This window comes from Salvelinus sp. IW2-2015, linkage group LG20 (assembly GCF_002910315.2).
Source record: "Salvelinus sp. IW2-2015 linkage group LG20, ASM291031v2, whole genome shotgun sequence".
Taxonomy (NCBI): domain Eukaryota; kingdom Metazoa; phylum Chordata; class Actinopteri; order Salmoniformes; family Salmonidae; genus Salvelinus; species Salvelinus sp. IW2-2015.
The window spans coordinates 46731380-46757775 of NC_036860.1; the positions used below are offsets into that span (position 1 = coordinate 46731380).

Below are 26396 nucleotides of genomic sequence, written 5' to 3' on the forward strand. Positions count from 1 at the left end.
CTGCAAGGTTGAAAACAAAATAGAGAAAGAAGGTAACCAAAAAGAAACGTGTTCTACATTCAACCATACTTGGTATGTGTTCAACCAGAGTCAAGAGTTTACAGGTCAAACACCTACCAGGTAGCACCCCTGTCTTATTACAATCCAAAGCTAACACATAATCTCCTCTTTACAACAAAATAACAATAAAAATACTTTATCTCTTTTGAAAACAAAACTGTTAAMTGTTTCTATTGTTCAATCTTGAAGATGTGCATTGGCAGACATATAACTGTATATCTATTTGTGAATATTAATATATACATGTTCTTTCTGTCTTCTTCCTCACTCTCTTGATGATTAATGTTACTATAAATTTGTTACAGCCATTCCAAGAATAAAAACATCATCAGCAACACAGGAAATACATATATTGCTTTTTGAAGACATCTCCAAATTATCATATAAAAACGGATATATGGAGATAACATTAAATAACATTCGGCGATATTGGGGAACAACACATCTGTCCACCCACCAGGAGGCACTGTTGTTATTTAGTGAAACCTGCTCCTTCTGTGCGTAGCATTATATAAGAATAGGACTTCCTTCATAAATTAAACCCTTTCTCTTAGAGATCTGTGGTCTGTAGTTGCAGCACGATTATTTCATAATGTTAAAATGATCATGAATATCTTTGGTTGGAGGGAATGTGGCAGGACAACTTTTTTGTAGGCAGAAAAGAAAAGCATTAATTTTACAACTGGAATATATCCACATATATGTATTTGTGTGGCTACACACACCATGGATACACATTTACTTGTAGATTGAATTGTGAATGGAATGGGCTCATGGGACAAAACATCTTGTGATACAACATGGCAATACATGGGTCACATGGATAAAACCATGATAATAATAATATAGACCTTAAAGTACTTGGAACCAAGCAATACCGTAGTCATTCCTCACCTGACAATCTTTTAACAGAAAGGGTGGAGGATCCTCTCTCCTGTTGGGTGGTGTTTGGTGTGTGTGTGTGTGTGTGTGTGTGTGTGTGTGTGTGTGTGTGTGTGTGTTGTGTGTGTGTGTGTGTGTGTGTGTGTGTGTGGTGTGTGTGTGTGTGTGTGTGTGTGTGTGTGTGTGTGTGTGTGTGTGTGTGTGTGTGTGTGTGGACAAAAGAGAGAAGAGGGGGGTTGACACAAGAAGGAGGAACTACAAAGAGAGGATAAAGTACCTGCTCTAGATTATCTGACCAGATTAAGAGATTACAGTGAAATCTCAGCATGCGAAACAGACTGAGTGGAGCAGGAATGCTAACGAGGAAGTAGCACTGTTCACTCCATTGTCTCACAATGTCAAAAACAAGGACTATTGGTAGGCCACACGCAACATGGATGTTTAGCATGGAGTCAATTGACTTTGTTCKGTCAACCCTCAACGTGTATTATACAGCTATCAAACAAAACAGATTATTTATATACTGATTATTATTATACTGTCAAGTCTTCATGATGATGATATTACTGAGGTGCAACTTTAACCAAAATGAAGGAAAATTGATTGATATACACCTTATACTGACTGATGGAAGAAAGGTCCTAAAAGTCAACCCAACCGTTAAGCTGAGTGAACAGATGCTAGGGTTCTAAAAGTGTCGCTATGACGTTGAAGAAGGATCAGAGTCACATTGCCACAATGTCACAGCCAGTGTTCAGCAGCACTTGCTCAGATCTATAGATTCCTCAACTGTTTTTTCTCATTATGTGTACTGAATCAAGGGCTGGATTCAATCTGTATGCCGAAGTTTAGCGTTACGGATTGAATCCAGCCCCAAATCAGCAGCACATCCAGGGCATCTGTGCACCAGCACATTGACCATCATTCTAGAGCAAGTTCATAAACGCTCTTGCACATGCTCAACTGTAGGTGCTTTTAGTTATAGTACACCCTCCAACTACAAGGTTGGTTGGTCTGTTGCTCCCTTTTTAAAGCAATGTAATGGTAGAGAATCCTACCAAAATAAAAATAAATCAAACATATTACCGTTATCACCAAACCAGCCTTACAGACATTCTGGCCGATGTAATCAGATGTTGGAGACAGCCTTCAAACTGAGATGCACTATTACAGCAATAACAAGTCATGTACAACTGATTAAATTGGTACGACATGTTTGWATATAAATTTAAACAAACGTAGAAACAAAACAAACTCTCTATTTTTCCTTCTCCACAGAACCATAAGCATGTCGTCTTCACAAGAAAAACACAAACCAGTGCAAATCAATACAAAATAGAAGAACAGCATCTCTTTCTTATATGTATAGGAACATATCAATAGATGCGATGCACATGCAAAAAACTATGAACAAACAAACCAGCCCTAAGCCTTGAGCTGTAGGAACACAGATGTGAACATAAACCATGTAAGGACAATGTAGTGTATATTCATGTTATGGAAGCCTAATCCGATTTATGACCATCTGCAATTCAAGTGTTTATGACAAAAGAGTCCTGTTTAATGTGTAGAATGTGCATGATGTGTCATTCTTAATTAATATTGCACATTGCATATGCATCTTCCCGACCTAGAGTATGCATTCTGTCTTGCAAATGGAATTTGGTCATACAAACAAATGTACAGTACATACTCACACACATACAAACATACACACGCACACACATACACAGACTCAATGGTCTTGACCTCTGTAACTCCCCATGTTGGAGATGCTATCTTCTTATGGGTTAAATTGGATGATCACTGCAGAGTGCAGCGTGGTCCCTCCTGGTGGCCAGCAGTTTAACATAGCCTCGTTTATAATTCCCACATAGCAGAGCAGAGAGCTGAGACATGGGGCCTCCCGCCTTCTTAGGGCACTAAAGACAATACACACATGCAAAATGTCTCCATCTCTCCATTCATCCACAAAAATATTTTTTTTCATCATATGTTTTAGCTGTTGGATTATTTTTAAGCGCAACAAAATAGACATACTGATATAAGGTTATGATATATAAATAGATATACACGGTTTGTATTGTATTTTGTGTATATTTGTATATAGAGGGGCACTCTATAGGGAGGCAGAGATGAAGGAGCAACAGTAAACTGGTAAGAGGCGTTGCTTCTCCTTGCAAACTTTCAATTCATACATGTTTATGTCCACTATATCCCCTAGTTAGTCATGCAGTATCAATAGACTTCACCTCAAACTAATTTACAGAAAAGAATCAAAGCTCACACACAGAAACAGAGACAGAATTACCACCCGTTTAACTCCACCATTCTGACATCATCACTCCACTGGACATACAATGCCCGACATCTAGGGTAAATTGAAGTTGTAAACATTTTCTATTCGACAAACGGAGGGTGTTAATTCTGTTATCTGTCCCTGTATGTGTGTGTGTGTGTACCTGTGTACAGAATGTAGAGGTGGGTGGACATGTTAGTGAGAGAAAGAGAATGTACATCTAGCCTTTAGTGTTGATCCTCAGTTTGAAAGACACTTTCCCCGCAAACTTGTCTCTTAKACTCCCAGGAGGAATGTTGTTGGAGATGATCCTGCACTCGATGTTGATGTCTTCGTTGAGGGTMATGTTGAGAAACTTGATGGCAACCAGCGGCTGGGAGTAGTTCACCTGGGAGTAGTTATCCATTTTTAAGATATTGTTACATAAGCTTTTAAGCATTCTTTTTCAGCAACATTTGATCTATGACATGTTGAAAGCACAGGCAAAATAATGCGTAATAACATTAGAAATGACATTGGAACAAAGATGAGTTAATCTAACCATAAAACAAAGGTTTATAAGTGATGATTTGTGAGTGTTGCCAGGTTGGTATTGGGGGATTCTCACCTGAGCTTTCTTGCCATAGTAAGGGTAGTACATYAGGTTGAAGGTGCCATTTTCAGGGTAGTACTCCACCTGTCCAATCTTATCAGAGTCTTCTTTCTGCAGGGGCAGAGGATCAAGGCCATTAGTTAGAGCATGTTAGAGCATGTTAGAGCATGTTAGAGCATGTTAGAGCATGTTCTGTCGGAAGTGTGTGAGCGAGCAGGGAAAGATTGCCCAATCTGAAGGACTGGATGAACTTTGAAAGGACACCATGACACTTAGAGTATACTATTTATTTACATTTACTTTAGCCATTGTGTCTACCTGTATATGCTATGCAATAAAGCTGTTGAACCTCTATATCTTGGAATATAAAATAACGAGGGTGCTAGTGTAGCACTAGCAACTATACACCACATATCTACTTCTCTATCTGTCACTAAGATCACTACAGTGGCACCCTTACCCATTCATCTTTGCCAACTTTGTACCTCTGAGAGTGCAAGGACAAAATGGACGGTAACAGAAAAGAAGAGAACAACAACATACACATAGGGTTTGAAATGAGGAAATGACATTGTGTCATGCAACACAGACGAGCAAAGAAAGACACAGACATGAAGGATGGTAATGGGGGACATAGATGAGAACCAGAGACGTGATGGGTTCATTCTGAGAGAGAGCGAGAGAGAGAGAACTGAAAGAGAGAGAGGCTCACCTTCGCTCCACAGGTGACAAATGGAGCCTGGCCATCCTTTCCTGGCAACATCCCAATGACCTAGAATACAGACAGACCAACAGACAGACATGCGTTAACCTGGGAGTTCCACCATCATRCCCACTTCATCCCTCCTTAAAGCGGATCCAGTCAACTGATCATTGTTGTGATTGTCGATATAACAATTTCAAAAATGGCCAACATTGTTTGTACTTAATTGGTATGATCTCTTCCAGGCTCCCAACCATTCACATGACTGCTCCATCCCCCTCTCCCTTACGTCACCTAGCAACATGCCAAGTTCTTCCCTCCCCAGCCCMTCTCTGCTCTCTGCTTCTCCCATACCCGGTTCAGCTTGATGATGATGCATGGTTTGCCAGCCTGGTATCCATAGGTATGGTCATCAAGMCCAGAGCATTTTTCTAGAAGGGTGCGGTTGAACTGGCAGGAGCGCTTGGGGTTGTTTTTCACATCACCACTGTCTGCCTGAACAAAGTACTGGTCCGGTGTGCACTCTTCATTCTTCTCAGCCTGCAGAGAGTTGTTGTAGGCTGGATGGGAGAGAAATACATTTTAATCCTGTTGTTTAGCACAATAGAAATGTAATTACGTGGGACAGACACACACAGAGGCAGAGACAAGCGGCCAGATAGACAGACACACAGAGAGGCAGAGACAAGCGGCCAGATAGACAGACTCACGGGAGAGGAAGTTGTCCAGTGTCTTGATGTACATGTCCCAGGTCTCAGTGTTGGTGGTGTTGTAGGTGATCTCCATCGCCTTTCCCCTGGGTCTGATCATCATGCCTGCAGAACAGAGAAGAGAGAAGATGGGGAGGGCTTTTAGCCAACATCACATGTATACTATACTATGTGTGATTGTCCGGGCTGTTACTGACTATACAGTAGCAGTTGTAAAGAGACTTGCCAAAATGTTAGCTTGAATTCTGAGGTTTTAGTGTATCAAAACCTCTTAGAATGTGGTATTGGTGTGTTGGTGTATTAGTTCATCCTACCTGGTGTGCCAAGCCTGTCCTGCCATGTGGGTTTGTAGTCATCCAAGGTCTGCAGCATGACGTACATGGTGAGGCAGAACATGCCTGCTAGGAAGATGTAGAACACTAGGTAGAAGAGCAGGATGAGGCCTGGGAGGGAGACAACCAGCAAACAGATACAGTATTAACATCACACAAGATCAAAGGAAATGGAACATTCAACAAAATATGGCTATGCCCAAAATGGCACTCTATTACCTAAACAGTGGGGCTATTTCAGATGATGGCCATTCCATATTCCCCACTTATACGGAATAGGGTGCCATTTATTATTTGCCTGTATTATCTGTGTTATAACAAAGCCGGAAATGCTGAGAAGTGAAAATGTCATGTAGAGTAGGTGTTATGTTGTCTATGATCCAAGTCATTGTTTGGACACTTTCTCTGCATTTATCAAACTATACCACTCTCTCTATATTTATCACACTATACCACTCTCTCTATATTTATCACACTATACCACTCTCTCTATATTTATCACACTATACCACTCTTCTATATTTATCACACTATACCGTGCCGACGATCAAATATATGAAAAGACACAGGAGGTACGGAGTAATCCTCTTTACTTCAAACCAGAAGCCTTTACTTCCTTCTATAGTATCTCTCTCTCTCTCTCTCTCTCTCTTTCTCTCTCTCTCTCTCTCTCTCTCAAACATACACTACAAAAAAAATGTTTCAATGAATGGATATTGAATATCTATCTATTTATGGAAACATTAATTGGACATGCACACTTCTCCATAAATGTCTGAACTCACACTGCCGACAACACACAACCTGCACATAAAGACACACGCCCTTCCCCCAGTCTTAAACATCGCTGATTAATCCAGGATTGAATGTCTGGTCTTTGTCCTAATTAATTATTAAGTAACACTAACAATGGGGGAGAGAGCTGCAACGAGGGGGAGGGTAAAAGAGAGGGAGGGAGGAGTGGTGACAGAAGTAGAAAGGGGAGGAGGAGAGAAGACCCCTGGAGATTAGGGCAGGGGGTCAGGGGATTAGCTGCCATGTACAGTATTCCACTAACACAAACCATACGGAGACCAAACCAACACGGTAACATATCAGCATTGGGCCCAAAGGGAACGGGTGGCTATTGAACCATMCTGTAGGGTTGATAAGATAAAATCACCACAGCTGCTAAATATTATATGGTCATACAGGATGTGAGATATACAATTAGTGTAAAATATAATGAATAAAACAGGTGAGTTGACTGAGCCTATCAGTAGCCCTCCTTCCCTTCCATCTGCCATCTCAGCATTGTCATCTGAGACCAGTCCTGGGGTGTAGGCCTGCTGTGTCTCTGCTAGATGGCCCCCAATGTGGAGCTCCACACCTGGGCCCTGTCAAAGAACAGCATGAGGGCTCCCTCTGTCAGCAGGCCTAGAGCTGTGTGGAGCCGTGGGCCTCACAGCGCAGCCAGGCTTACAGGGATCCATAACCAAATAGCAAGGGGAAGCTCCTCCATGGGATAAAGTTACGAACACTGGAGCTTCTTGGTGAGTGAGAGTGAATGTGTAAGTGTGTCTGTCTGCCAGTCCCCAGGGTGAGGGGATCTACATAGATATGTAACCTTATAGAGAGGATCGTAAGCGGAGAGGAGAGCAGAGCAGCATCCTGTGGGGTGGGGTGAGATGTGGTGAAGAGAGATAGGGATGGAGCGGGAGCTGTGTTACATAGTGTGTTGGAAGGACAAACCCTGCTGTACAGGCCCTGGGTCTAGCCCTGGCTCTGGTACAACCAATGCCGAGAGGGACTACCATCAGGGAGGGGAACCTGACATTATTTATCTGATCTAACATTATGGGGCGTCATGGTGACCACAGATACCACCCATCCCTGTGGGGAGACAGACTGGGTGTTGTGTGCAAACCCAGAGAGAGGATCAAGAGGAGTGTAGAGAGGGTCACCTTCCCCCTGACCACACCAGGAGGGTGTCCAGTTCACTGGCTGTTCTGCCTGACCTCTCATCACCATGCCCCGGCCAATGATGTACACCGTGCCCTCTTTCTTTCACTCTTCCTCCGCCTCTCTTTTCATCCCCCCATCACCGGGAGAGTTGAAAGCAAAGAACAAAATGGCGGGGCTGAATAGGCCGGTAGCATCCTGTGCTTTCCCTCCTACAATGGCAACATGGATGCCTTTTAAAAGGTGTCTCTTTTCTTTTTGTTTGTTTGATTAGTGTTCAAACGCGGTGGACACTGTTTTGAAGCTGGGTTATGAAACAAGAGGCTTTGAATGGAAAATGTGGTAAGGATAAAAGAATATGCATGTGATATGGCTGTTTTAATATTCATGTACTTTTGAAATTGCCGATGGATCTAAGAACTATTTCCATAATTGTGAAACACACACACACACACACACACACACACACACACACACACACACACACACACACAACACACACCACACACACACACACACACACACACACACACACACACACACACACACACACACACTTGCATTTCCATGATTGGGCTGGTTTTCTACCCCATCTTATCTAAGCAGTGTGCACTATTAGTGAAAAAAGTGGCCATTACACTAGCTAGAGTACTGTGTGCATAAGATTGGTGTGGTTCGTCTATAAGTCTCCATCTTTGTTCTGTGGGCTGTGGAGGAGGTCAGAGCTGATTAAAAGACAGATACATGTAGACTAGCACCTGGATACATGGATCACTTAGGCGCAGACAGGTAATAAGGATGTACTAAGTTCAGGGACCATGTATAGGCTATAAACGTTTTGGCTCACTACAGAAATAGCCTAATTAACAAGCCTTAGAGAGTGCAGCTTAACCAGGCCACCAGTCCTCAAAGCATATGGGACACACTGAGCTGGATGAAGGAGTGCATTCTGGGAGAATTACTGCAAAGGAAACTACAGTCAGTGAACACACCACTCAGTAGACCTATGACTTACATTTCTCTCCATTCATGAATATCGTAGCAAGTGCACGGTTTCTTGTGGAAATGCGAAATGCAAGGTGTATGTGAGTATGTGTGTGTGCGTGTGTGACATCTCAAATCATTGCATTTACATTAAAGACAGATTACATCCGAAACCATTCTGATTAGATGTACAATCAATTAAAGGGAATGTTCTGAAATTGATACAGTTTGATTTGACAACTACAATTGATACTCCGCTGGCCAGCCAATGAAGTCATTAGATTAGGATTAAATCCTGCACAGATTTACTCACACTAAGAGAGGAGAGGGCTGGGGGGTTGGAGGTGATACAAATAGAATGTGGCCCTCAGCTTTACCCAGATTAAAACGCCTCAATGTCATTAGAAAAGAGCGATTTGAAATAGTTGCAGGCTATTAAGGGCGTTGAAAGAGTGCACTATTAAGGGCGTTGAAAGAGTGCACTATTAAGGGCGTTGAAAGAGAGTATAACGTTGTGGTCATGGCTTAAAATCTCGGATGCTAGACTACATTACCTATTTTATTTCAGATCTTGTCAGTGCAGATTATTGTGCTGATCTTGACACTAAGCAGACGATACAACTTTAATCTTATACATTTGATTCTTCATTGAAACAAAACGTACATTGTAACATTGATTGCAAATAGCCTATAGTTGAAGTGAATACCACAAACCCACTACATTTGCGTTTGGTAAAGCCTATTCAAGTAACTTAATAACAGGTCAGGCTAATACATTCTGAAGCTATTTGAAGTAACAACTGCCCCTCACATCTCAGGAAGGGGTGCTCTGCGCCAGAAGACAGCTTAAGTAAAGACCATTAAATCTAAAGAGGCCTACTGTAGCCTTTAACAAGTAGGCTACAACAGAGAATAGTATTTAAATGGTGTGCACTGGCATATTCATTTCATAAAAAATATTGGCACTGCCTCCACCCTTATGTCCAGACGCATTGCGCATAAAACTCAGTGACATAAATTAATAAATACTAAATAATAATATAGGCAAAATTTCGTGAGCTCACACAAGCTCAAACCACACATAATTGCACATTTGAGCTTCAGCACCGCCTTGCACTGGAAAGCGACCAATCTCATTAAGCAATCGCTCGGGTGAGGCAGCGGTTTCAAATTGCGCATTGAATGCTACACACATTTTACATTTCTGCCGGGTCACATTATTTTACTCTTTACACATTCATAAGTATTCAAGCAGCACAAATAAAGGGTGCTCATGACATCAAAGTGAAGCCTGCAGCCAACTAGAAGATGCTGCGGACCTGCTATTATGTTCGAGCAGGGATGGGCAACTCCATTCCTCCGGGGCCTGATTGGTGTCACACTTTTGCCCCAGCCCCAGCTAACACACCTGACTCCAATAAAAACGAATCATATTCAGTTCAGAATACAATTAGTTTCATCAGCTGTGTTTGCTAGGGATGGGGAAAAAGTGTGACACCACTCCGGTCCCCGAGGACTGGAGTTGCCCATCCCTGTGTTAGATGTAGAGGGGCCATCTGTGCTGCATTGCTGCAGGCGACCATTACTAGGTAGAAGACTCACCCCAGCTGCTCCCTGTCCTGCCACAAAATTCTCGGGTCCTGGAGTTCCATATGAAGTCCTTCCAAGTGCTCTTCTCAGCATCCTTTGCCATTTTGCTAAATTAGTTTAATCCACGGACTGTTACCGGGTGTTATAACCTAATGTAATAGGCGTTTTGGTGAGATGTGAAATATTTTACTCAGATAGGCTGCAGAAAGTCGTTAGCGAGCGCACAAATGGACGAGCTGTTTGAAAGAAAAGGATGAACAATCCGGCGGCTCCGTGCTACTGTATCTAATTACAGTCAATCTATACTAAACGACGGTGGTGTTGACACTACACTCAGCACAAAGCCCTCCCCCCAGATCTAGTTAGCATGCCGCAGAGTTTTGATGAGTGATGCAGAAATGTAGTGATACTGCGGTAAAGCGTTCTCTCTCTCTCTCTCTCTATCTCTCTCTCTCTCTACCAGCCTCTGTCTCGCTCACCCTCACTTACCCCTCAAGCATCACCCCCTCCCCTACCCATCACTCCAACCCCTCGGAGGAGAAAGCTACAATCATCCTCCTCCCCTCTCACCAGAGAACACCAGCAGCCAACCAGCTTGCCTCTCTAACCAATCATATGCCCTCTACAACCTGTGTTGCTCGCTTAATGGCAGAGCAAGGATTTGAGTGAAAAGCATTCCAGCAAATGATATAAGCTCTTGGGATTCCTCATGCAGCTCGTGCATGTGTGTGAAAACAGTGGTGCTGCTCATAGATTAGGCTCTTGAACATAGCTCATATAGTAACATCCATCTAAACAAAATGTCTCCCCCTCAACATCCCCTCCCTGAAACCCACACTYTTGAATAATGCAGACTCCTCTGAGGATTTATTCATTATGTTGCGGTTAATTCCCATGCAGTCCTCTAAACCCGGCTGTCATGAGGGAAGGAGGAGGGAGGACCATATGGTGCTGCCTCACACAATATCAATATGATGCTTATTTGCACGCAACTGGCAACTGATGTCTATGATATAGGGAATGTAGCTCACTGCTTATTTTCGAGGGAGTTGCCTTAGCTAAATTAATGCATTGTGTGGCAGGGGCGTCTGGTCTGCCAGTCAGTCTCATAGCAGTGCAGAGGTCAAGTCTAAAGGCTGATGGATTACTCTGCAACACTTCTGGTGCCATAGAATGTGGCCTGCTCTGCCACCGGCATTCATTCACATCTCTCTCTGTGTGTGTGTGTGTGTGTGTGGTGTGTGTGGTGGTGTGTGTGTGTGGTGTGTGTTGTGTGTGTGTGTGTGTGTTGTGTGTGTGTGTGTGTGTGTGTGTGTGTGTGTGTGTGTGTGTGTGTGTGTGTGTACATATACTGAATTGATAGGTACATGAATCTCAGAGAGAGAATAGTAACTGGTACAGTGGATGTGAATGGTGCCCTCACTTGGAGATCTAAGACATTACAACACGTCTGTGTCTGGGTCGTGTCACTGGGTTCATAGCCTGCAGCAGAATCCTGTTAGAGTGCATTCTGTCTGTCGGCAATGGTTTTAACCAGAGACAATGTTCTACATTCACCACTACTTATCTTACCAATGATATTGAACATGATACATAAGAGATGTGAAGAGATAAAGCAAATAGATCATATTTGTACYCTTCTGTTTGTCATGAAATGAAACATAAAGACATGCAAAAATCCTGGTCATTATATAAAACTGATTTAATGACAATATCAATGTGAATATAGCACTACAGTGATTTCCAAGTTACACCGTATCTTACCATATCAATATAGTATGGCACTCATATAATGGCCACTGTTTTAGGCGACACGCAAAGCTGACAGCTTCTGTAAACTAGTTTGTCAATGATGCCTAAGTTATCAATTGTTGTAATAAATGTTTAAAAAGATGACTACTTGGTATATCTGAAATACAATTGGGCACACTTATCAATGGGTTTGGGATAGAATCCAAACTCTGACATGTTTTCAATGTAAGGAATGCATTGCACTTCCCCTCTCTCCCTCAACATGGTCCTCATCTCTGTTTGTTTAGTTGAAATTATAGTCAAATGGGTGATAATAACCTTGAGTAGCAGAAAGTGAAGCAGTATCTTGGTAACATTGGTGCGATGTCACGGGGTGGCCCTGGAACTGTACAGGTTGGTGCTAACCAGTGAAACAACAACTTCAACCAGGAGACATTCAAGTGCCAGAATACAAGTACAGAGAGACTGACTCTTTACAGTACAAACTTCATCTCACATGGTTTTCAGTAAATCAATTAAAAGTATGTAACAATAAGCACAAGAGTAGTAATGTTAGATATGGTCACAAATGCCATTATAATTCAATAAACAACAACAGTAGCTAGTAGTAGTTTGAGATAGCAGCAAAGTATTTCAGAAAATGTCCAAACAATGGTCAAACTGAGTTGTTCAAACCTGTACATAAATTCAATGTATGTAGAAAAGGGCATAAATACAACAACTGTATGTACTGCTTAAAGGGAATCTTGCATAAATATGATACAACAATTGTGAGACTGCCTTTGTCTTGAGGGCTTGTCATGTATTGGTAAAACCGTACAGTAACGTCTGTGTGGACCAGTTGCAACAGATAAAGTACCCAATTAAAAAAAAGTAAAAAACAAAATATATGACCAAATACATTTATACATTATATGCTACATTATATTTATTGATTACAAGTATGAAAGTGGAAATAATTGCTACATTATTAATACAGCTGTACATATCTATTTACATATTATATAGGGGTTTTCTGTGTTTTTGGGCAGGTTCTTCCAGCATTCTATTTGAGGTGTGTGTGTGATGATGTTGCACTACCTTATCAACTGCAGCATCTCCTACTATCTGTGTTGAAAATATTGTTTTGTGGGATGGGACACTCATCAATAAGTTACTGTGAGTCCGCATGACCGGTGGTGGTTTTTTCGACCAGTGATGTTTTTTTTGTACAATTATCCGTTTGTATTTCATTTGAGTGTACAGTATGATTTGAGTGCAGATTCTTTAGCCCCCGCTACAGACAGCTTTATCAGTTGACTAATACAAGTCTAGTAAAGGCCCAGTGCACTACTTTTGTTATTAATAACAAAATATTAAACCCTCAGCATGCCTACTATGTTTGAGTGTACAGTATGTGCCATCTGCCATTATATTAACTTTTTGAAAAGATTTCCCCAGCAACACATTCATCTTTTTTACACAACCACAACATAACATTTCAGCAGGACTTTTCATGGTGTATGTAGTGATATAATGGCATCTTCAAGATCTATGTGAAAATCGGACAATCTCACATGACCATCTCCACACGATAACTTGTAGTCGATTCATTGATATGGTTTTATACAGTACTTTATGTCTGTTCAATGACATGCATGATATGACATGTTAACTATGACTTTGAGTTCATGTCCGAGATATGTTTTGGCCGGCTGACACGCTTTAACATCGTTACTCCCACATTGGGAACATATTGCTGTAAAATTGCAGGAATGCTGAGAAAGTCTGTATATTTACATTACAAAAATGCAAACAGTTAGGTAGTATTTTCATCCACTTCATCTCCACAATAACAATCTACTGATACCCAGACCACAAGGCAAACCAAACCATCTCATATGCATTCAACATGTTTCAATGTTTCTTTAATAATAAGAATCCTTTCTCATTTTTATCAAAGGCTAGAGATTATACAGTTGAAGTCGGAAGTTTACATACACCTTAGCCAAATACATTTCAACTCTGTTTTTCACAATTCCTGACATTTAATCCTAGTAAAAATTCCCTGTCTTAGGTCAGTTAGGATCACTACTTTATTTTAAGAATGTGAAATGTCAGAATAATAGTAGAGAGAATGATTTATTTCAGCTTTTATTTCTTTCATCACATTCCCAGTGGGTCAGAAGTTTACATACACTCAATTAATATTTGGTAGCATTGCCTTTAAATTGTTTAATTTGGGTCAAACGTTTCAGGTAGCCTTCCACCAAGCTTCCCACAATAAGTTGGGTGGTTGAAAGAGTGGTTGAAAACAAGTTTTAATGATTCCAACCTAAGTGTATGTAAACTTCCGACTTCAACTGTAAGGTGTGTGTGTGTGTGTGTGTGTGTGTGTGTGGTGTGTGTGTGTGTGTGTGTGTGTGTGTGTGTGTGTGTGTGTGTGTGTGTGTGTGTGTGTGTGTGTGGGAAGGGTCTGTGTCTGTGTGCTTCAACATAAGTTTGTATAAGATGTGTCTTGCTGAGGATCAACCTGAAGTCTCATTCAAACTCTCCCTACCAATAGCCATTTGTGACAGTGGCGGGAGAGAAAATTAATGTAAGCTGCAGTTAAGTTAGGGGAAATTAGGCCTAATTAGTTAAACCAGCATTGCTCTTATAGGCTAAATTCTCCCCTTTTTTTTGCCTCAACAAAGTCTGAGTTGACTGGCGTTTAAGAAATTAATAAAGAGTCAAGGAAGGGCTTGTACAAGGGCTTGTAAAACTAAAGTGTAAGAAATCACACTGTACTGAAAGATTGTACGTATGTCTCTTCTTGGTTTCAAATTGGATTGGTATATCCCTCAACTGAATCTTCCCAATCTTTTTATATCTCTACAAAGTAGAGTTGATCACTCTTGGCAAAATAACGATTTATGTTTCAGTTCATTATCTCTCTGGCCCACACACTTCAAAACATCTCATTAACCTTGTAGACCTTGTATCAGCTCCAAATAAAGTTTATTTTACTGTGTGAGAGCACAAAACTCTCATCTTACTCTCATGTATATTCTCACTCTTCTGTGGAGGTCGGCGGTAATCACACTGTCACTCCTAAGAAAGGAAATAGTCCTCATCCTCTTTCCCTTTGTAGAGAGGGATTGTCACCATCTCTCTCCACGTGTAAACTTCTTGATTCTCACCACAATAGTACTTATTTACTTGCCCCTGTTTTTCTACTGTACCTCCGCTGCCCCAACAACCCCCCCCCCCCCTCAGATGGCTGTGTCCCACACCACGGCCTGGGGCCTCTGACAGGGGGGCGTGCCTGTCTTCCGGGGCTCAGGGGTCCGTCTCCAGCTGGGCAGGATGGGCATGCTGTCCTGCTTACATAGGTTATTATCTGGGCGGCGGTGGGCCTTGATCTCTTTGCATAGGCAGCGCTTCCTCTCAATGACCTCCAGCAGCTTGCCATCCCTCTGGGTTTGGGCTGCGGACGTGGCAGCGCCCCCGGTGGTGGGAGGCTGTCCCTGGGCCAGCTGGGCCAGGTGTTGGAACTGCAGCTGGAGGTGGTGCTGCTGCTGCAGCTGCTGGAGCTGTTGCTGTAACTGCAGCTGCTGCTGGTGGAGCTGGAGCTGCTGCTGCTGTCTGGACAGGATAGGACTGCAGGGCGTTTGGGAGGATTGGGACAGCCCATGCAACTGGACAGAGAGAGAGGCAGGGAGGGTGGAAGGAGAGGAGTTAAAGAAATATTTTTTMACCTAAAATCTTATGTGGGGTATGCATGAATACAGTTTGTCACAGTTTGTTACATGTTATGTCAGTCACTGACAGTCACTCAATTAGCCATGTCAGCTAACAATGTTTTTGATTGGTGAGGTCAATTAACCAAATCTCCCTCTAGTGGCATCATGGGTGGAATGTTAATAAAAATTAAAAAACACAGAAAATCTGGTGTTTCTATGTCAAACGGTTTTGTTATATTTCAGTCTTCTGTGATGTATATAAAGAGTAATATTGGGATGCAAACTCATAATGTTATACTTTCAACTCTATATCTGACATGTATTTTTTTAAGCCCATAACAATGTGTGTGAGGTGTATACTTTTGTTTCAAAGTAGATTTGTTTAAGAKTATCAAGAAAGACTGTGTGACCCTGATTAAGCCCACTGCAGTAAAAGGTTAAGTCTAGCCAGCTATCTAAACTTGTAGTAATCATGGCCAAATACCAATCTGGCACGCAGGGRATGTGCCCCATTGATTTTGTTAGTCACTCTCACTCAGATATCATATTAACATGGCATAAGTTATGTCAAAATGAGTACAATTGCATGAAATGTGTTAGAAAATGTACATATATTGTCTCCTTCCCATGGCAAAATGTGTAGAATTGCAAATAAAATGTTTTCTCTCCGACGTCACGACGGGGCTAGTAAAATGTTTTGCCCTCAWGGTGGTTTTGCCCCCAACCAAATATCTTCTAGGGGCCCCAAAACGCTAGGGCTGGCCTTGGCTAATGGTATAAAGCATTTAGTTAAGAGAGTCAAGTAGTTTAACTGCACAAATGGACTGATTGCACAAATCAGTAGACTGCATATGTGGGCATGGATGTGGGTATGTAGACCCGTGAGCCACTGCGGCTCATGATGAGTTCAGATTTTTTTGTGGCCTCCAACACCATCAAAGTTGCCCATCCCTGCTGTAAACACTGCATCTCTGTTGTAGCACTGAAGACCAAACCCAGCAACCACAACAGCCATAAGAACGTGTTGCACCCAAGTCTGCCACCAGGCGGCAGTGTGACACCATATTCGAGCCTGTAGCTCCCGTGGCGTGCAAGGGAGGGTTACGCAGCACACGCGAACAGTCTCTGCAGCACAGCACAGCACACTCGAACTGCGTCAGCATTTGAGATGCAGCCAAGTGACTGGGCAAAATGCAACGCTATTGGACAGTGTCTCACTGCCCCAAAACACTGTAGAGAAGCATACTTCTTACATCCACGCATCTCTGCATACGTCAATTAGAGCATCGCTCTCCCCTGGACWTATTCTTTAAGGCGCAACCTTATTCTGCTCACTGAACATATCTCCACACTATAAATAGCTCAGGAGGAGGGTTGTTGCTATCAGCACAGGGAATAATAAGAATGGCCATATTCTTCAGAATAATTCCAATACTACTACTTGTACAAATGACAGTAATCACAGTAATACCAAAGCTCATCGTCATTATAATAATCATCYTCATTATAATAATAGGTATTATTCACCTGATTCAGTACCTCTCGATGGGGCAGGCTGCTCTGCCGCTGAACGTCGCTTCCACCCACCTGTCTCACCCCAGAGGTGGATGATGAGCGGCTCAATCGACCCAGTTCTGGAACAGAAAGAACCAGCACTGTTCATATAGCTGTCTATAACCACAAATCAACTGTGCTGTTCATGTTGTCAGGGAGAATGGCTGTGCGTATAAAATGGATTGCATTATTTCATGTATCTACGTGCAACTATGCATACATGTGGGGGGAGGTATGATGTGCCTGACTYTGTGTGTGTATATATAGCTCTGGTACTACATATGCTGCCACTGATGATCTTAACCCATAACACCATGATGATGTGACTGTGGATTTAAGAAATGCACGTAARAGGATCTTCAGATAAACCTGCTGATGTCGTCTCTTTTCTAAAGCGATTTTTGTGTGCTAGTGAAATCCTAGACATACCCCTTTCCTTGAAAATATTCTGGGTGAAGGAGTCTGTGCTGGGTGTCTTAGTGCTTACCTCCATTGCGGCAGGCTGGAAAGGTTTGGCAGGGGAGGGGGAGACCCCCTCTAGGCAGGGCTCGGAACCCCAAGGACCCCCCCTCCATCCCGGCCAGGGACTCACTGTGGCCCAGCCCCCTCCCTCCAGTGAAGCGTACTGGGATCCCAGAGTGGCCTCCTCCTCCTCGACGTCCAGGGCCCAGGTCCTCCTTGTCTATCCTCAGGAGGGCATCGGCACTGCCATTCCACGCCCGCCCTTCATCCTCTGAGAGGGGAATGTCAGAGGGAATTGTTGAGTAAACATGGAATAATCGTCTATTGACAAAGTATAGTGTAGTGACAGATGTCACTTAGCTCAGTCTAATAGTCTGATTATCCCTTCCCCAGGGATCTGAGGAACTTCTGATACATTTCAATACTCAATTCAAACCCATGATGCCGTCCAGCACATGTTAACTTACTCTCTCTCTCTGTCTCTCTGCTGCCTTGGCTGAAGGACAGTTTCCTCTGCATGGGCAAGTAAGATCCGTCATCTCCAAAGCCACTGTTGTCCCAGGGCATGAACCCAGCCTTCCCCTGGACGGGCCCAGGCACCGTGCTGCTTTTGGAGGACACATCACCGTGACCCTGGAGGTGTAAGGAGGGCAGATGAGACCCTCCTCGCAGGCTGTCGTACGCCGGGGGTCTCCGGAAGCCCACCGAGGGGTAGGTCCAGAGCAGGGGGCTGTCTGAGGAGGGGGGCTTGTAGGCGGGTAGGCCGTGGGGGGTGTGGTAGCGGTGGAGTTGGGAGCGAGAGTGAGGGCGAGAGTGGGAGGAGGTGGAGGAGGAGGACTGGGTTGGGTTTGAACTGGTGCTGGTCTGGGATGAATGGCTGTTGGTGGTGGGAGTGCTCTCAGCCTGAGAGGAGGTAGAGTGGGACCCTGTTTCTCTGTCTCTGTCACGGTCTCGCTCTCTGTCTCTCTCCCTGTGTCTCTCTCTGTCATTGTCCCTGTCTCTGTCTCTGTGATTGTCCCTGTGACCGTCTCTTTCCCTCTCTCTGTCCCTGTCCCTGTCTCCTTTGTCTGACTTCAAGCAGAAGCTCACAGACTTGCCCTCCTTGCCAGAGCCCTGGGTCTGGGTCTGGGCAGTGGACTTGGAGGAGGTTTCTGAGCCATTCTTGTTGTTGGTGTTGGGGTTGGGCGAGTCTCCTCTTTCTGGTTTGCGGTAGTGGTGGTAGTGTGAGGGCCGGTGGTGGGGGTGGTGGTGCTGGTGGGAGTAAGGGGAGGTGGACTTGGAGGAAGGGGGCAGCGGTGTGGAGTGGCTCCTGGCCCTTAGCCCTGGTGCAGGGCCGAGCTGGCTGTCTCTGTCTCTGTCTCTGTCTCTGTCTCTGTCTCTGTCTCTGTCTCTGTCTTTGTCTTTGTCTTTGTCTCTGCTCTGCTTGTCTCTTTCCCTAGACTCCTTACAGCCTGACAGGAGCATGGGGAGATTGGAAGAGGGGGTGGTAGAGGCAGAGGAGGTGCTGGATGGCGTTGTCATACTGGAGGAGGTCTGGATGCTGATGGTTCCCAGTTTGGCAGCAACAGCTTTGTGTTGGACCCCGACCCCGCTGGAGGCAGCAGCTGGCTGGGGGAAGGCGAGCAGCGGAGGCCGGTGCTGCAGCAGGTTGGGGAAGGGGGCTGGGATCTTACTGTTGGACTCTGTCTCTGATTTGTTCCCCTGGAGGAGATAGGGGGTAGGGGCCCGTGGGGGTTGCGGGCTGGAGGAGAGTGGCTGGGGGACAGGGGTGGTGGAGGTGGAGGAGGGGAGGGGCGAGGAGTGGGAGATGGACACTGTGGCTTTAGGTTTGGAGCAGGAGGGGGAGGAGGAGGGGCGAGGTAGATGGGCGGACGTGCCAGAGGAGGAGTGGTGGTGTTTGGAGGATTTGAGTCTCTCGTGTTTGAGAGGGAGGCGTTTGTGTCCCTCTCTGTCCTCTGGCAGTGGGTACTTCATCTCCTCATAGATGGCCTCGCTCTGGTCTGAGTCTGAATCAGGCGTGGTGGCTACGGGCGTGACAGGGTGAGGGGTGGCAGTCTGGCTCTCCCTGGTGAACACTTGGCCCACCATCTCTATGTAGACGGGCTCATCGTCCCCCTGAGGCTGACCCTCACCCCCCTGGATGGGTGTGGCAAGAGGGGGCACACAGGGAGTTGGGGGCTCAAACGAGAGCTGAGTACTGGGGCTTCGTTTGGGCTTCAAAGGCGGCACCTTTTTGGACATGTCCCCTGAGTCAGACTTCTTCATGGCTGCAGGGGAAAGGGAGAGAGCAATGAATGAGAGATAATTCAATAATTACAACAGGGAAAATAATATTAACACACATTTTCACATTTCCCCACTTCACTGCCCTCATTACTGTTTCCATAGCCTACCGTTCTTCTTCTCTGAGTGTTTGGCCTGCGGGTGAGTGGGCGGGGGTGGCGGAGGGGCGTCCGGTGGGGCGTGAGGTGCTCTGGGGTCCGAGGAGGAGCTGAGACGGGTGCTGGGATGGCGTTTGGGTTTAGCAGGGGGGCAGCGCCCGCCGTGRTGTGACTGGGTGTCAGAGTAATCTTCCCCATTCTCCAGACCTGTGTCTCCAGCGCCCACGGCGTGGCAGGACTGGGAGCGGGGAGCCATGGCGGAGGCACAGGAGTGAGGGGACAGGTCCTGGGAGGCAGGCATGGTCATGAAGCCCATGCGGAAGTGGCGCCGGAAGGATGCCAAGTCACGGACCTTGCCCACCGTGGCTGAGGAGGGGTCCTTCTGGCTGGAGCTGAACAACACAGGAAGAACAACATTCCCTCATTCAGCAGTTAATCACGTCTTATTGAAGGACGTTCATTTATTTTCCCATTGTGTTGCCTTCCCCTTTTCTGCCTCTCTCCTTTTTTCTTTTTCTGTTAAAAAAATGGTCTCTACATAGCTTACATTCAATTAAATCTGCAGTCCTACGGCTCCCTCTACTCCTCTGCCCTCTCCTCTCTCACACACACACACACACACACACACACACACACACACACACACACACACACACACACACACACACACACACACACACACACACAACACCACACACACACACACACACACACACACACACACACACACACACACACACACACACTGCTCCTCATGCATGGATGGCACGGGGAGCGTAGTTTCCCGTTAGAGAGGAGTGATGAGGAGATTGGGCGAGGCGTGCAGCAGCTGTGCATGCCGGTATCTCATGGGGGGGGGGGGGAGCCCTCCCTCTTCAGAACTCTTCTATCCTTCCATTTCTATCCCTCCACATCTGCTCCCTTAGATCACAAACACATTTAATTAGGAAATTGCTTCCCCTAAAACCCAGCCCTCCCAAATCTAGCTGCTCCTTTCTGACTATAATCCTCCTGTGTGTACGTCACCGAGTTTCTCTAACTAATTCTTTATCTGTTTTATTTCATTGTCCCTTTACTACACTCACCATGACCTCTGCCAAGTATTGTATCTGTTTCCATGGCAACTGGTTTGCCTGTTTATTTGTTTAGTGGTTTGTCTCGAAACCTGAGAAAATGCACATGGTATTACTTGCCAAAGTACTAAACATACTACAAACAAGCGCACAAAGGAAAAAGCACCCTTAAAACATATAATGTGTGAGGGGCGTTTAGTGCCTGAGGAAAGGTGTGGCAGTGCAGCATAAAAATCTCAACTGGAGTTTACTTGATGAAAAGTAAATACATCGGAATTTAATGTATGAACTACTGTACTGTTCCTTTGATTAAACAGACAACTAAATTCTTAATTGCTTTCTAAAGCCAAAAACTTCAAATGGATAATCCCTGAAGATCTTTTGAAGGTCATCATGACCTCATCCAAACTACCATCATGCAGGAATGCCACAGATTCCGAACATCTTTGGTTTCCTAATAGGAGAAACCAAAATCAATATCTCACCAATCAAGCTAATGATTGATTACATTTGAGCAGAATCCATACAACAGTGTACCTTAACGGACAATTAAATGGGACGGGGAGTTGCAGCTGACATGGTCCAAATCTGGAGTTATTACAAATAGAATATACGGTATAGCTCTGTAAATGAACCTTTATAGAGGTGACTCAGCCATAACAACAGTGGCTGAAGTCAGTAGAAAAACACTGTGCACAGCAATTACCATGAAAAGACCTGAAATGAAACCGTTCTTCACTATAACCGCCTAGAAGGGATATATTGGCTGTATAGCACAGTATATAAAAAGCCTCTACTTAGTGTGTCAACTATGGATCATCACCATTTCGACCTGTCTCTCCGATTCCAAGACCCTTCCGAGAGGAAAGGAGGGGAGAGGTAGCCATGGTGAGGAAGGAACAAGGGGACGAATGGGTCAGATCTGACGTTCCTAGCAGGACCGGAGGAATGGCGCTGGAGGCTACGACCACCTTCTGTTTCCCTGCTGGGAAAGAGTGGGAACTGAGTGCGTGGGTGCACACATATGTGTGTGTGTGTGTATTAGAAAGAGAGAAAGAGAGCGAGAGCGAGAGAGAGAGAGAGAGAGAGAGAGAGAGAGAGAGAGAGAGAGAGAGAGAGAGAGAGAGAGAGAGAGAGAGAGAGAGAGAGAGAGAGAGAGAGAGAGAGAAAAGGGGGGCGGTAAACTGGGTCTCTTCGTGTGTGAGGAGAGGAGGAAGAGATGTTTTGCTTCCGAGCATGCAATCAAAGGCCTCATTTAGGAGGTTATTGCCTGTGAATGATCCCTGAGTGCAGGTTGCCATGTTTGTTTGAGGTAGAGAAGCAAGAACGATAAAACGTAACAAACTACACACATCTAAATGCATGCCTTGTTTATAGGTCACAATGAGTAGTCTTATCCTACTGATGTGCCTTAACTCTGCCATCATCCCTTATGAAGCAGTGAACCAGCAGGGAGACAATGTCATTGTACACCTTCCTATTGAGAGGGGGGAAGCTAGTGCAGGCAGCGAAAACAGCACTGAGCCTGTTCATCATGGAGAACAGAGATGCAACTGTTTTCTGTCTCATTGCATTACGTGAAGAAAAGCCAAGAGCAGAGCTGTCTGTGGTGTGTTGTGTGTGTGTGTGTGTGTGTGTGTGTGTGTGTGTGTGTGTGTGTGTGTGTGTGTGTGTGTGTGTGTGGTGTGTGTGTGTGTGTGTGTGTGTGTGTGTGTGTGTGTGTGTGTGTGTGTGTGTGTGTGCCTGCGGGTGTGTAAGTGTGTGTACGCTTGCCATAATCTACATAGGCACCAATGGGCCACATTGTCCCTATAATGAAGGCAATAAAGCTCCTCCCTTCTGATCTTCTGTTCCTCTCTTCTCTTGTTTCTCTACTTCCTTTCGACATGGTTACACATAAAATATGAACGATAAAACTCTTCCACTTCAGCTCAGAGATTTACAACTCAACTCAACTGAATAATCGCATTCCATCACTCCAGTCCAGCATGCTGCTGTGAGTTGAGATCAGTTCACCCCTCCTCACCTCTTCTTATTGCCTTCCTGGTCCTTGTGCCTCCAGTCCAGCCGGCTCTTACGATACAGCAGGTTCATGTCGCCACGGGGACGTTGCTCCTCGCAACCGATCACAGCACAATGTAGCCGCTTGCCCCGCCTCTCTATGTCACGCAAGAAATGCTCCACCGCCACATCCTGGGCGGAGCCAGAGCTCATGGTATAGAAGACCAATAGGGAGAAGGGGATGGATGTCACTGCAGGCCACACTTCAATCACCTAGACACAGAGGAGATGGAGACAGTGGCATTGTTAATAGTCATCTACTACACGTTGAGCTGACATGACAGTCACTTCCAGTTCTCCTTTTACACAGCTCCCCTACACAGTTACACAGCTCTCATGTCGACATGCTGTATGTAGGGCAGTAGCAGTCACAGCACGATTATAGTACCTGGCTCCTCAGCCTTGTCTCATAGACTAGACGTAACATAGTAAATGTAAATCCMGGACACTCAAATTAGTATGATATGTTACATTTGGTATGGTTACATTAGACAGATGGCTACTTAAAATTAAAGTAGGATGGTTGGTCGTGGTGGATGGGTAGGCGTATAACGCGAACGTCTAGCAACCACAACAGTTATGAGTTCGAATCTCATCATAGACAACTTTAGCATTTTAGCAACTTTTCAACTACTTACTACTTTTTAGGTACTTTGCAACTACTTAGCATGTTAGCTAACCCTTCACCTAACCTTAACCCTAACCTTAACKCRTTTATCTAACCCTTCCCCTAACCTTAACCTTAACCCTTTAACCTAACTCTTAACCCTAACCCTAYCCTAGCTAACGTTAGCCAGCTAGCTAACGTTAGCCACCTAGCCAACTAGCTAGTATTCGTAATATAGCATACTTTTGCAAATTCGTAACATATAGTACATTTTGCAAATTCTTAACATATTGCACATTTTGCAAATCTATAACATATAATATGAGTTGTAATTCGTAACATGTCATACGAAATGTCATCCACAAATTAATACATATATTACGAAACGTCACATATCATACTAAATGAAGTGTCTCAGATTTACATATAGAATAATATGAAATACTCCGAGACCAGGTTGGGGTCTTTCTCTTCCATACAGGTGAACAGACCAGGAGGGATTCAGGGTAGGAGTTATGATCAGGAGGGAAAGTTAAAACAGAGATGAGATGCAGCATTATAAACTATGTCTGACAAAATATCTGACCAAAACATGGAAAAGTATCCAGACAAACGGACGCTACAATGCAGGAAACATTGCTAATAAGGCTCCTTGTGTCATGGTGGATATCCTGTCGTCCAGGCTAAAACAAACTGTGCATTGTGCCAGGCACCCAGGAAGCCAGACAGTAAGGCACAGGGTACTGTATGTTTACTCAGCCACTGTGTTGTTTACACCAATGCCCAACCTACAGTGGATCACATGAAAACACTATTTACAGTATATGTTCATTATCCAATTATGACTATCTGAGTAAGCATGGTAACTCAACTGCTGTGTTGCTCTCTGGCTGGGGGCCTTGGGGTCGCCTGACTAAAGCTGTCTGCTACCCAGGCAGTAATGTGGTTGGTCATATGTAGCGCACACAAGGCTTCGTGCACATGACATGAGGAGTAAGGCTTGTTGCGAGGCAGATATTTGAATGCCCAACAGTGTTGTGTGCATTGGAGTATGCAAGCACAGTGTTGCGATTCGCTAAGAAAAGCACAGCTGTCAGTGTGAGAGTTCAGGGGCTTTTGGTGGTTTTACTTATACTGCACGGGACACTCTTTCCTTGCTATTGGTTTTGGTTTGAGAAGGATCACAAACACTGGATCAAAAGTATGCCAACATCCAATGTGGACAAAATCAATAATGGTCTACTAGTACACATTTAATATAGCACTCAAGGAATCCACCCACACATAACTGTATCAACCCTTCTCCAACGGCACAGGGAATTAAACAACATTTACTCCATTAGATTATACGTAACTTATTGTACGTCTGTCTCTGTACTTTGTTGTTCATGTTGGACTTTACATATTTGTACAGGTTGGGATAGCCAATTTAATGTCTTATAACCAATATAAATCTCAACCTCAATCCGATTACAGTAAATGGAAGATTGTAGAGCCATATATACAGTATGCACTGTAAAAAAATAAAATATTGAGAAGATTCAGTCAACTTAAAATGATATGTTTGCTCAACTTGTCTCATATGTTGATTCAAATAMAAATGATTATTTGGGCATCTTTACTAAAAGAGGCTGTGGAACTAGCTACTCATGCACTGCTTTTGACATATAACACTTTCAACTTACATATTTGACATGCATGAATACATTGTGCATGTTCATTATACAGTAATTATTATTCAACATGTCACCACCTGGGATTTGAACTCACAAACTCTTGGTTCATGGCATATCATTCTTCCTGCTACGCCACCATGTCTGTGTCATTGACTGATTCCAAACGTACTTTTACACCTTCCACTCCAAAGTAAATCTCAGCTTTGTTAAAAGTACTCTAAAGTAAAACAATTGGATTTATTATAGTGATTAAGGAGTCAAGTTAAAACAAAGTAATATGCCCACCAACATCACACAACTAATACAGAAAACCATAAATGCTGAAATAAGTAAATCAAATCAATTAGGAGAGAATAGTCACATTAACTGATAATTGACACAGATAGCAAGAGATATAGAGTGAGAAAGGGAGGAGTGGGCATGGGAGAGAGGGAGAGAGATAAACAGTCCTCAAGAGTAGGATGGATAGAGATGCATAGAAAGACAGGGAGAGAGAAAGGGGAGGGAAAGGGTAGGGAGGGAGGAAGACAGCTCAGGCAGGAGATCGAGGGAGAGAGGAGAGGAGGTATTGGGAAAGATGAGGGAAGCCGATAAAGAGAGCAGGATAGAGATAAACATGAATAGACAAAAAACGAAGTGGGGACAGATTGATAGAGAGAAAGGGAGAGGGGATAAGTAAATGGAGAAAAAGGTAAACAGTGAAAAAGGAGAAGAAGCTGGACTGTAAGAATTAGAGAATAGTCAGATTAATAGAAGATCGGAATGCCGTGAACCACAAGGTTGTGAGTTCAAATCCCGGGTAGATTGCATGTTGAATAATAACTACTGTAAAAATGAACATGCACAATGTAATTATGTATGTTGAAAACAGTGTATGTTAAAAGCACTGTTTGTGTGTGGAACCAGTTGCACATACTTTTTTAGTTAAGATGCCGAAATAATCATTTCTAGTTGAATGAACATATGAGATAAGTTGCGCAAACAAATAATTTTAAGTTGACTGAAAATTTTGGCCTACGTTTTCTCAAGTTGG

General features: G+C 44.0%; 2 protein-coding genes across 3 annotated transcripts; both read right to left on the reverse strand.

The window, feature by feature from the left end:
- Nucleotides 1-1051: 1051 nt before the first annotated feature.
- Nucleotides 1052-10596, reverse strand: LOC111981831 (sodium/potassium-transporting ATPase subunit beta-2). 2 transcript variants are annotated; one of them, XM_024013286.2, is made up of 8 exons: nt 10106-10596; nt 5561-5689; nt 5247-5351; nt 4891-5096; nt 4546-4605; nt 4294-4320; nt 3849-3944; nt 1052-3629 (listed from the first exon to the last, which is right to left on the reverse strand). In XM_024013286.2, exons 1-8 carry the CDS (start codon nt 10194-10196, stop codon nt 3462-3464), a joined length of 882 nt encoding a protein of 293 aa, XP_023869054.1. In that variant the 5' UTR covers nt 10197-10596; the 3' UTR covers nt 1052-3461. The 2 variants fall into 2 exon arrangements, with proteins under 2 accessions (XP_023869054.1, XP_023869055.1); XM_024013287.2 differs by lacking the exon at nt 4294-4320.
- A 4482-nt stretch (nt 10597-15078) lies between these two features.
- LOC111979989 (neuronal tyrosine-phosphorylated phosphoinositide-3-kinase adapter 1-like) lies at nt 15079-23289 on the reverse strand. The gene is made up of 6 exons (XM_024010683.2): nt 23046-23289; nt 19959-20338; nt 18033-19832; nt 17591-17836; nt 17077-17183; nt 15079-15504 (listed from the first exon to the last, which is right to left on the reverse strand). The coding sequence occupies exons 1-6, from the start codon at nt 23231-23233 to the stop codon at nt 15079-15081; spliced, it is 3147 nt and encodes a 1048-aa protein (XP_023866451.2). The 5' UTR covers nt 23234-23289.
- Nucleotides 23290-26396: the final 3107 nt, after the last annotated feature.